Source organism: Monopterus albus, unplaced genomic scaffold (genome assembly GCF_001952655.1).
Source record: "Monopterus albus unplaced genomic scaffold, M_albus_1.0 scaffold3.1, whole genome shotgun sequence".
Classification (NCBI taxonomy): domain Eukaryota; kingdom Metazoa; phylum Chordata; class Actinopteri; order Synbranchiformes; family Synbranchidae; genus Monopterus; species Monopterus albus.
Window position 1 is genome coordinate 4,841,518 of NW_018127883.1, and position 12,402 is coordinate 4,853,919.

The 12,402-nt window shown below is 41.1% G+C and overlaps 1 protein-coding gene across 1 annotated transcript in view; it reads right to left on the reverse strand.

Moving 5' to 3' along the window:
* Positions 1 to 12,402, reverse strand: part of macrod2 (mono-ADP ribosylhydrolase 2) — a 406,311-nt gene that overhangs the window by 9,617 nt on the left and 384,292 nt on the right. The window contains exon 15 of the mRNA XM_020600667.1: positions 12,348 to 12,392. Coding sequence (XP_020456323.1) covers positions 12,348 to 12,392 — 45 coding nt within the window. The remainder of the gene's footprint in view (positions 1 to 12,347; positions 12,393 to 12,402) is intronic.

A 12,402-nucleotide genomic window follows, 5' to 3' on the forward strand; every position in this document is an offset into this window, starting at 1 on the left:
AGCAGGAAACTAGACAGCTTACACCAGTGGTTCTTTAAAGCCGGGACCAAGGACCCTGAGGGATGCTTGACAGTGTTTCCCACCCTCCATTTTGGTATGTAAATTACCAGTATGCATAGTAACACATTTGTATGTGGGCTTTTCTTGAGGTCTACAGAAAGAAGGCACAAAATACTTTATGGATCTCAAATGTAACAGTGCTTATCTCCTGCCTTGCATAGAGTGCCCTAGGGATGACACATTTTTGTAGGCCAGCCTGGAAGTTAGCATCACCCCGGTTCCCTCGACAAAAAGCCAATGGGATTTTTTTTTTCATAGACTTTTGTATTATTGTAGAAAATAAGCTCTGTGACAAACAAAAGTTTGACACTTACACGTTTTGTTCAAGTATCACAAATCAATGACACTTTTAAGATTTTGAAGCCTAAAAGTAAAAAGCTATTGTTAGGCTATAAACAAACTACACCATGGTCCTATGACATCAACATCCCCACTACAGGTTCCAAAATCTGTTCCTCTTAGCGTGACCCGATCTACTGATCATAGCTGTGTCAGTTAGAATAGTTTGCAAGTATGTGAGTTTAAAAATAAGGAGGCTGTAAATGCAGACTAGTGAGATTAGTAGTCTGTGTTTGACATGATGACATTTAATATCCCAGACAATATTTGTAGTTTCATTTAGCCACTTGGTGGCAACCCTCTTTTTAAGACATGTAAAAGCTTTAAAAATCACAAGTGGGGTATTTACTGACTTATTTTATGTCATAAAACTAAACATGAAAATGTTTTGGCCTTGTGTTAACCACAGACTTTATTGCAGAGGAAGGAAGCAGAGGTACAAAAATGCTAACTAAAGTTTTTGGACTCACTACTATGACACTATTAAAAACATGCATTTCTCCATGATCTACTGTAGATCTATTTTCATTCCAGCCCAGTCAACCTATGGGATAGGAGGTCCCTGTGGGTCATGCAAAGGGCAGCAAGGGAATAGTGTCTGCTTAATGGTCCAGACAGGAACCTTTGGCAGAAAAAAGCAGGTTTGTTTTGTCCCTCAGCCACAGGACATCTCACTGTCTTTTATTCAACTCCTCTTTTCTTGAGCAGTGGAAGAATAAAAATCGACATGTGGAGGTGCATGTGGCCTACAGTGTCGGTTCCCCAAGAGAATTTCTGCTGTTCATTTGATCCCCAAAACGTGGTGTGGCGGCCTGGTCTGAGCAGGTCCTGGAGCTTTGATCTCAGCTAGCTCACACAGGTGTCCAAGCTGCTCCCACTTAAACACTGGACATGATCAAATCACAATCTCGCCCCAGGAGCTACTGACAACCATGAAAACTCTACTTTCGCTTGCCAGCTGTTGCTCAGTATCTTCTGTGAAAGCCCCAGTAAAGTATGCCCAGATAAAATACACTGCATCTGAAAAACATTTGTACTAAATCTCTTTCATTGACACTGCATATTTGGCTTGAGTTACTCAAATATCTGGTAGAATATTTGGTTTCTGCTGCTTTTATGAAGCAGATGGAGGGCTACTGCTTGCTCAGTGAGAATAACGTAGGAAGATGTCAGTCACTACCAGTATCTATTGAGAAGCTCCATTCTTTTCAGTCGATGAAAGCAGAATTGAGTACAAACTGGGTGGTCTGTGAGGGACTTGGGCCTGGTCTGCACCGGGCCATGTATATTAAACAAGTATCAGAGCCCCTCATTGAACTCTGCATTGACTAATAGCTTTGGGCCTGATATGTCTACAGCAAAGACAATTAAAGACCTCTCTCTGCTCAAGCAAAACAAGAGCGGGTGAACCTCAACAAGTGCCCAGCCAAAAGAACTAATGAGCTGGTAAATGTGGAAAGCAACCCATTTTCATATGTTAATGTTAAGTTTGTAGTACAGGCTTGTGTAAGTAGCTTAGCAATTGCTACTCTCAAAACAGGACAAAAAGGATTCGGGGGGGGTCACCATTTGATAGACGGAGTTTTCTTTGCTATGAGATGGAACACTGTCTGACAATCAGAGCCAATTAAAGAGCACTGAGCTGTGACCTGCAGGCTAGGGAGATGAAAACAAGTCTGCTCAGTAAACACAGTGGCTGCCCCTCTCCACTGGTATCCTCCTGAAAAGCCAACAGCCTTCATTAATATTCTGCCTTTCTTCTCTCCCTAAGAAAAGGCTGAGGGCTTGTGGACACTAAGTAGCATTGTGCTCCCCTGTGGGTTTGGGTAACCTTGCAGTAGTTTGTGTGCTGGGGAGGCTCTGAGTTGGGTTAAGGTCCTCTAAACAGACTGAAAAGCCCCACGCTCATTACACAGGCCTGAGCCATGCTTGACAAGATGAGAAAACACAAAGTGCTCTGAATGACTGAAAAGAGAACAGGACACCATCTGCTTTGGGTTTGAGCTACAACTTAGAGAATGTGAAGATGATGAGAAGGCAGAGAAAAATGGCAAGAGAAGAGAGGACACAGTTGACAACATATGTTACAAAAATGAAGGGAAAATGACCACTGGCAAACCTTTGGCAAGACATGGTTGAGAGAAACAGGAAAGCTAGTAAAAATGTTGTCTCCAGTGCCAGTGTCTCTAACTCTAGATTTTTTTTGTCTTTTTCTATTCCCTACTTTGTCCAAGGTAGTGTGAGACAGTCACAGCAGTCTGTCAGAAAACAGAAAAGACACAGAAACGAGCGAGAACAGTGAGATAAGCAAATAACTGAAGCCCTTTTCAGACATACACTGACACCCTGAAATGGAATAGACATTACCTGGAGGATATGCAATGTATGTGAGAACACAAATGTCTGAGTTAGCTGATCTGAACATTACGAGGACTTTACCCTACCAGCTCCCTATTACAAAGTTCGATTGAGCCCATGTGAGAAAACAGCAGCTTACAGTGTGGAGTATTCACACCGAGATAGAAGTGCTGATGATCTATCATGTCACTGCCACAGAACTGGAAGAACATCTAATGGTGAAGAAGAACGGTCATTTACAGTGAAGACGCAAACAAAAATGTCCAAATTCAAGGAACAACAAGAGACATGACCACAACATGTCCTGCCTTCTGCACACTCTGCCCAGGAGGCACCCAGAGTTCATAGGTGAAAATGGCTTGATTAAGTGAAGATGTGAGAGAGGGAGACAACACAAAAATAGGCATAGAAAGGAAAAATGCAAAAGAGGCCTCCTGCTGTGTGACCTACATACCTGCTAAACCTGCTGTCAGTGATGGCCTGCTCTTCTCATCTCTCGCTGAATTACTTTACATAATCTTTAGACTCTCCCTGTACTTCTAGCGGCTGGTTGCAGGAAGCTGCCCACTGCTGTCTTCAGTATATGTCGTGGTTTACAATATCAAGGCACAGACAGTCTCCTAGAGGACTGGTGATCTGGTTAACCCAGCTCAGGGTTTTCCACAGGAGAGTGTGGTTTTGACTGGTCAATATAATCGAAGTGTTCGTCTAGACTGGCAGAGCAGCTGTCTGTCACTGAAAAGTCAGCCAGAGAGCAGCTTGATGGTAGACTATTAGAATCGCTGTGTGTGCGTGTGTCAGCGGTGGCTAATGCAGCTATAATTATAGAGAATGAAGATGTCCCACTCATTTACATGATTTTAGTTTGCTACTTCTTTTGTCCAGTGTTGTCCAATGCAGTCTCTTGTGGTGACTTTTTGCAGCATATTACCTTCTAATCACTGCATAATGTATGATGTAAAATACCCAAATGTACCATATCATTAGAATTGCATTTAATGATTATTTTAATTGATTTGCCTATTATTTTTGTGATTAATCTTTTGGTCCTATAAAATTTCAGAAAATCTTTTTAAAAATAGCTTTTAACATTCTGAAGCGCAAGGTAATATCAAATTGCTTGTTTTGTCTTTTGTCAAATCAATAACCCAAAACCCAAAGATGTTCAGTTTACAATGTGACTATATATATATATATATATATATACACACACACACATACACACTGTATGTATGTGTCACTGGATTGTAGCCTCTGTGGAGAGTGACCCTGCAGAGGTGAGACATGAAAAATTCCAGTGGGTTAAGCACACAAGGACATTTGCAGTCCAAAGGGTTAAAGGCTTATGATCCCAATTGAATCCTTGTTGTCTATATCTCACTTAGGTTTACCTCTCTTTCTAACTGAAACAGTGCTACCATCAAATCTTCGTTACTGCCTCCAGGAGAACCCATACAGAGATCACTCAGCACTCAAACAGCGTCTTGTGTGTTTGCGAGACAGAGACTAAAATTGTGTTTGAGACTTTTTAAACATATTTGTTGCATCTCTGCTGGCTGACAAATTTGCACTCTGCACAGAGTTGAGCCATTACCATTATTGTGAACCAGACACCGGAGTGGAGACGGGATTGGAGAGCTGATCAAAAGAGAAGCTTCAAAGGAGGCCAGAAAACGTGTGTCCCCTGTAGGTTGTTAGATGAGCCCCCTCTCTTTGAAGCAGACCTCTGGGCCAGAGGTGACCAACATAATGGACACCGGGCACATTATTCGTCTATTCTCCACCTCCACCTAAATAGCCACAGTCCTGTGCTTCTCATTAATAAGAAGACACTGCAAAATGATGGAGGGTGCTATTGTGCTGAGGAATGATGGCAAAGGACCAAATTTACTCAGACTCCGCAGGATCAACAGACTGTGACAAATTTCATTATTTTCAAAAGTGAAAGTTTTTCATGCTGAAATTAACAGGAAACAGGCTGGATATGATATCTATACAACCGAAAACAAAGCAAGTCAAAATGAGGAGGTAAATGGATTTGAAGAATAAGGAGTACAGCCAAAATGGAATTCACCATTAAAAGCTGCATTAATACGGCTAAAGATAAGACTGCGGGTAGTCTCCTCACAGCACAATGCCTCAGCAGGACTGTGATTGGTGTAGCTGCTGTTCCCGGACTTTCACAGTCAGTGTAAAAAGCTATAAAACACAAGCATAGCTTAATGTCTTCAGCCAGTGGCGAGGAGCCACTCAGTATTACAGTATACAATGTTATGCCAAAAGTTAATTGTGTGCTGACAACTTTTAGCCACAGGAAAAACCGCATTGCTTTCCAGAATTAGATTTACATCACCAATAACCCATTGTTCAAAAAAGACCAAGACAAAGAGGCACAAAGCAACCAATTAAACCATGCTTCAAATCCTTTTTGCTATTGCAGGCGAAGGAACATAAATGCAAAGCCCACTCCAACAGCACACTCTGAGAGGAAGTTACCAGTGAATTCTGGGATAAATTATTCAAGCTGCTAAAAAGAATAACAACAACAAAAAACACTCTCTTGATTTGCACAGGCTTAATAAGAAATTCCACTCTGGACTTGATGCTTTAACAAAACAATGACTACACAGGGTCACTGTGCTGTGATAGTTTTATGAACACTTTTACATCACCACTGGCAACTTTACTGGATTTCAGAAGAGCTATTTGGGTTGGCTTGTTTTTCAAAAAATACATAGAAATCAATAACTTCTCCCAAATAACAAGAGAATAAAACCAACTCTCATGACTGGCTGTTAAAGGCTATTTGTTGTCCCTCTATTCTGATACATTGAGAGATGTGGGTAGTTGATGTGCATGTAGCTTTCTGGCACCATGTACCACTTGCGGATATAGCTGAGTTTCTGCACTGAGCCTCACATAAGGTGTGCTGTGTGTGTGGTTGTGGCAGAGCTGTGGTACTAAGTAAAACCCGGTTGTCAATACTTAACACATCCTGACCACTAGGGGGAATGATTTTGGAGACAGAAGGTCATGGGATTTAAGACAAATGACCATGAATAAGTGCAAACTTGTGGTAATGAGGATGAAATGGAGTTTAGGCTAGCTGTGATGTTTGTTTAACAACAGGAATAAGAAGGAAAAAAAGGACACAAAGAAAAGTCAAGGGAGAGATGAGCAGTGGGGATGTCCACTCCAGCAGCCTCTGGGCTGATGTAATGGTGCCTTGTCCCTCTGCTGTGTTGAGACTGAGATTGTTGTGATGGCCTGCTGGGTCTGTCTGCTTCTCCATTTGCTTTTTCTCCATCTCCCCTGCAGGGTCCCTCATGCCTGGCTTTAGTATGCTATTACAGTCTGTCTATTACTTGTCTGCTGGTCTGCACCCAAATATGCTCAATAGAGGCCACCCCTCTAAAGTAGCATCCTTCCCTAGTCAAGCAGCTGTTGTCACCCCAGAGTCAGCCTCTGGCAGAGGCCAGAGAGGAAAATATAAGTATTAAAGTGTTTAGCCACATTACAAAACAAGGCTGTGCCAGTAATATGACATACTAAACTGACTAGCAGTGCAGGAAATCCTATCAAAAACAGGCACATTACAGACCTTATTCAAGTTTGCATAGGTGCACTACATGACATGCAAATGCTGTACAGTCAAAACTTGCACCATGTTTGATTGGAAAGAAGAATGAGCTGCTGTTCACTTAGTGGCATTGAGTCTGTGCAGCCATTAAATCTTACCTTTGGAGCTAAGACAATAGCTATTGACTCCTGTAGGAGAATCACACTGCATGAAGGGAAAAACAATTTCTGCTCACAACTCAGATTTATTTATTCCTAGCTTTAGGCAAAGACATTTTAATTTATGGGTGTTCTGTGAGCTTACTGAAGCAAGTGCCCCCTCTCTTAAGTCACAGGAATAAGGTTTGTTGGATATTCCAAACACAATAGCAATATACTGTGGGCTCCATTTCCATTTTAAAATATGTTATGAATATTCATAAATAAGGGCTGCTTGGATTCTTATTCAATTTGAGAAGCCTTTATAACATTTCAAATACCACAGTGAGAATCTCATTGCCTGTGCAGGGAGATAACTAATACAGATGATTCATATTGTATAGTGGAGCACACTGCCTGATTTAAAATACAAAATCTCTCCTTTGCTTAGCTTCTTAATATTGCTACTTCACACAGAGAACTAAATAAAATCTCCAGAATTTAGTATTTGTTACATTGTTTGGATGTTGTGGCTTGTGGTTGCTTATACTCCAACATTAAGTCATTTGTAGAGCTAAGAGCAACACGACTAAATACATAAATAATATTGCATATTTATATGAACAGACCTGTAATGTAAACAACAGATGGCACAGTTTGGTAATATGAACTAATAAAACATCAGCAAATGACCTATACATTATCCTACCCCCTCATCTAATATAAGGAAACATTTATGGACTGAATAAATTATTGCATTAACAAGTTATAATGATAAGTGAAAATGCATAAAACCCAAAGCTGTTTTCTTTAGCTTTGTTTTATTTAGTGTGACTGAGCTGGGACTGAGATGCTCAGGTGTGATACACACTTCCATATATGCAATATTGAGCTACGGTATGTGAGAACAGCAGGGTGTCAACAGACACGGGTGACAACTTGGAGCACATGGATATAAATGTGCAAATGCAAAGAATGGTATCTGAAAACACTGCAGATATGTCTATCTATAGCACATCCTGCAATATTTGTCCAATTGATTGTGAAGAATTATTTACTGCTTGCAAACCAATGATGGTAAGATGATGTTATGGGGTCGGACTGGATAAGTCTGACTTCTTCCTACTCCATTCAAGCATGTACAAGATATATGCAAATTGATATTGGATTCTGTGTAAAATTATGTGTGTTGTCATATCAACTGTTTTTACATGCTTGAAAGAATAAATCAAATCAAATCAAATCAAGATTTTACTCAAATGTATGAATCTGATTCTTGCTGTACAAATTTCCTACCCAGATTCACTTTCTACCTTCCACGCAATCAGGGTAAGCCTGGCTCCTGCTTCTGTAGACAATATCAAACAGCCAAGAAGGTATGAAGAGAAGAAAACAAAATTAACATATCACCACCGCTTAAAGTGATTTGCGTTTGCAAATTACTACATGATTGCGAATATAAACCAATGTCAAGAACTTAAAATAATTGATAAGTAGATGGTAAATAGTTGGTAAGACTTGATGCAGAAGATCTGCACATAGAAATAAACATACTCTGGCTCGTGTGTAGGTGTGTGGCAACCTCATATTCAGCTGTCCTCAGACTGTTGATTCATTACTCATTCCTCCCGTCATTATGAGCCATTTTATTACTCCTTTCAGTGAGGCCGATTTAACTTCTCTGACCACGAGCAGGCAGCCTGATTACAGTTATTATTTTTAATAAAGGGTATTGACTCTGGAATCATTTGGTCTTGTCTTGTGAATAACTGGTTATGCATGGCTAAGCCGCTCTGGGTTGGCCTGTATGAGATTCAATATCCGAGACAGTTTGGGTCTGAACTGTCCAAGACCCTGCTCCTCTATACAAAATGCAATCTGCTTGCAATCAGGACTGACACTACTCTTTACTGGTTGACAGAGCAAGCAAACAGCCCATGGTAACCCTAGATGGTGACAGGCACTGGTGGGCTCAGGCACGACAATCAACAGCCTCTAGTGAAGCTTTCCAGTGATGGAGAGCCTGTACTGTTTGTCGGACATATTCCGCTGGCTTTCAGAGAAGATGGAGAAGGCTATCTCAGATAGATCTGGAAGGTTCACTCTCACCCTAAATTAATTGAATGTCAGTCAAAGAGAAATAGAGGTTAGAGAGTACCTCGGACTTTTGTATTAGTGCAGTGGTGGCAGGGGGGAGGCTAGGGTTCACAAATCTATCCCTCAACTTCTCCAGAAAATTCCCTTAATCAGTGACAACATGGGCCAGAGAACATTGGGATAAATAAACACATTATCCCATGCAGTCAAGGAAAAAACAAATGAAGGATACAGTACACAAGGAGAGGTTTGTTAGCAACCAAAATCCTGGCTTCATCATGGAGCTCAACTGCAGTGAGTGAATACAAATAAAGGCTAAAGATATGAATGCCTTAATTTTTTTCTCTCAATACTTTTTCTATTTTTCTTATTGTCAGTACCAAAACCAATAATGTTTTAACCTTAATTTAGGCCTATTTTTGTCTACATGCCATACACTATTTAATGTTAACAATCACACAATGTAGTTCTCAGCATTTTATCAGATGAGAAATTATTGTCATGCATTTCTTCAGCTGTTAGCGATGACGCAAAATACCGATGATTAGTAAATGTCCAAAATCTCAATTTTCTCGTCACTATTGAGTGAACTGTTTAGTGTATATTATATAGGGAGTAGTGAATGAGTGCACAGGGAGAGATTTTGGGGTGGCTGTGGCTTAAGGGTAGAGCGGGTTCTTTCCTAAATGGAGGATTAACTGTTCGATTCCCAGATTGTCCAGTCAACGTGTCGAAGTGTTCTTGAGCAAGACACTGTTGCTCCTGGTGATAACACCGGCGTGTTAATGTGTGAGCGTTTGTGAGTGCGAATGGGTGAATGGCCAAGTAGTGTGAAAGTGCTTTGAGTGTGTTGAAAAGCGTAGAAAAGTGCTATACAAGTATAAAACCATTTACCATTTCAGGCACAACCACAGACGTGCACACCAGATCTCAGCTATGTGTCGTGCGGAGCCGTGTGTCCTGCATGCCGACTGGTTGATCCAACTCTGCTTTGAGACATACAGTGAGGAGCAGAAGTATTTGAACACCCTGCGATTTTGCAAGTTCTCCCACTTAGAAATCATGGAGGGGTCTGAAATTCACAGTGTAGGTGCATTCCCACTCTGAGAGACAGAATAAAAAAAAAAATTTCAGGAAATCACATTGTATGATTTTTAAAGAATTTATTTGTCTTGCACTGCTGAACATAAGTATTTGAACACCTGAGAAACAGCAAGAATTCTGGCTCTCAAAGACCTGTTACTGTGCCTTGAAAAAGTCCACCTCTACTCCACTCATTAATCTAAATTAGTAGCACCTGTCTGAGCTCTTTAAAGACACCTGTCCACCCCACAGTCAGTCAGACGCCAACTACTACTCACTCCTTGGTTATCCTGGCTGTGTGCTTTGAGTCGTTGTCATGAGCCACGACCCATCTTCAATGCTCTGGCTGAGGGAAGGAGGTTGTTGCTCAAAATCTCACAATAAATGGCCTCATTCATCCTCTCCTTAATACAGTGCAGACGTCCTGTCCCCTTCGCAGAAAAGCACCCCCAAAGCATGATGTTACCACCCCCATGCTTCACAGTAGGGATGGTGTTCTTGGGATGCAACTCATCCTTCTTTTTCCTCCCAACACGATGAGTGAAGTTTAGACCACAAAGTTCTACTTTGGTCTCATCTGACCACATGACTTTCTCCCATGCCTCCTCTGGATCATCCAGATGGTCTTTGGCCAACTTCAGACGGGCCTGGACATGTGATGACTTGAGCAGGGGAACCTTCCGTGCAATGCATGATTTGAAACCATGACGGCGTAGTGTTCTACCGACAGTGACCTTTGAAACTGTGGTCCCAGCTCTCTTCATGTCATTGACCAGCTCCTCCCTTGTAGTTCTGGGCTGATTCCTCACCTTTCTTATCATCAGTGATACCCCACGAGGTGAGATCTTGCATGGCGCCCCAGTTCGAGGGAGACTGACAGTCGTCTTTAGCCTCTTCCATTTTCTAACAATTGCTCCAACAGTTGATCTATTTTCACCAAGCTGCTTGGCAATTGCCCTGTAGCCCTTTCCAGCCTTGTGGAGGTCCACAATTTTGTCTCTGGTGTCTTTTGACAGCTCTTTGGTCTTGCCCATGGTAGTAGTTGGCGTCTGACTGACTGTGGGGTGGACAGGTGTCTTTAAAGAGTTCAGACAGGTGCTACTAATTTAGATTAATGAGTGGAGTAGAGGTGGACTTTTTCAAGGCACAGTAACAGGTCTTTGAGAGCCAGAATTCTTGCTGTTTCTCAGGTGTTCAAATACTTATGTTCAGCAGTGCAAGACAAATAAATTCTTTAAAAATCATACAATGTGATTTCCTGAAATTTTTTTTTAATTCTGTCTCTCAGAGTGGGAATGCACCTACAATGTGAATTTCAGACCCCTCCATGATTTCTAAGTGGGAGAACTTGCAAAATCGCAGGGTGTTCAAATACTTCTGCTCCTCACTGTAGCTGCCTGCTAACTGGTCTGCTAGTGCGTACTCACATCTCCGAAAACATTGGAGCAAATTTCTAAATTGTCATTACTTAGCTAGACTGACCACATGTTCTCAATCTAAACAGAAAAATATCATCATATAATAAAGTGACATAAAACCATTCCTAAGACAAAAATGATAACAGATTTAAGCCTGGCTCAAAATCTCCACCATTTCCATTTCCTGACTTCTTCTAGGTTTTCTGTACTTTGCAGTTTGAGAGCCCCCTAGTCAGAACATTAACGTTTGCCCAAGTATAAATGCAACAGCTCTGCAACTGTGTCAGAATGACCGAAACACACTTTCCCATAAGTGCAGTGATGCAGAAGTATAAATCTGGCTTTAGTCTGTCTTTCAATACTTCCCTACCCTGTCTGTGGCACTGAGACCGGAGCTGATTTGTTCCATGCAAAAAATGTACATTTTATATATAGTTTAAACACAAACAAATGAGTTACTTTCCTAAAGCAGCTGAGCACTTCAGTTTTCAACAAACATTAGTCTCATAAGTGTAAATAGTGTGTTTACAGGTGACTAGATTCAACCATGGATTGATGCACATTTTCTACAGTGGAGAGTATTTACAGCAGCAGGATGGTGTACTGTACTGTATGTGGGATTAACACAAAATAAACCTCACTGCCCACATTCACTGTAGCAGCATGTCACCCAGTCAACGGTTTGGCTCACTGATGTATTTTGAATAGTGGAGGTCTGTGGCACAGAGAAATACAATGTACACAGACACCTTTAAAGGGATTTGTTTACAATACAAAATATGCAATACTTCCAGACTTATTCTTTGTAAAGCTCTTTTGAAGCACAAACAGCTACTACTTATCCTAGCTACTCCCCATGTTATGCTAGATACTATGCAAATTAGATGCACTGAAAAGTAACTCCACACTAGATTTTGATGTGTGGAAAACCATAGTCACACTGGCCTCTTTGGGTTAAAAGGTACAAGCATGGATGCATTACAGACAGCTGGAAGTCACCCCTTTCCCATGTGTACTTTAGATCAGCCAATCACTGCAGCGGTTGGCTCCTGTCAGCATCTCTGTCATATCCTCCAAGATGTGTTGTGCTCACTTGACTGTATAGTAGATCTTATTTTAGATAGGCTACATAATTTCAAGGGAAAACTAGTTTGAGAACAAAACAATGCTGCCCAAACTAATTCAATACACAAGTATACAAATACACACACTGACTGAAGAAAATCATATTGATATAAAGTCAGTCAGTTCAAATCATATCAAATCAAATTTTACCTTCTATCTTGACATCATCTTCTGTCCTGGGTTGCTCTTTCTCTGCTGCAAAAAG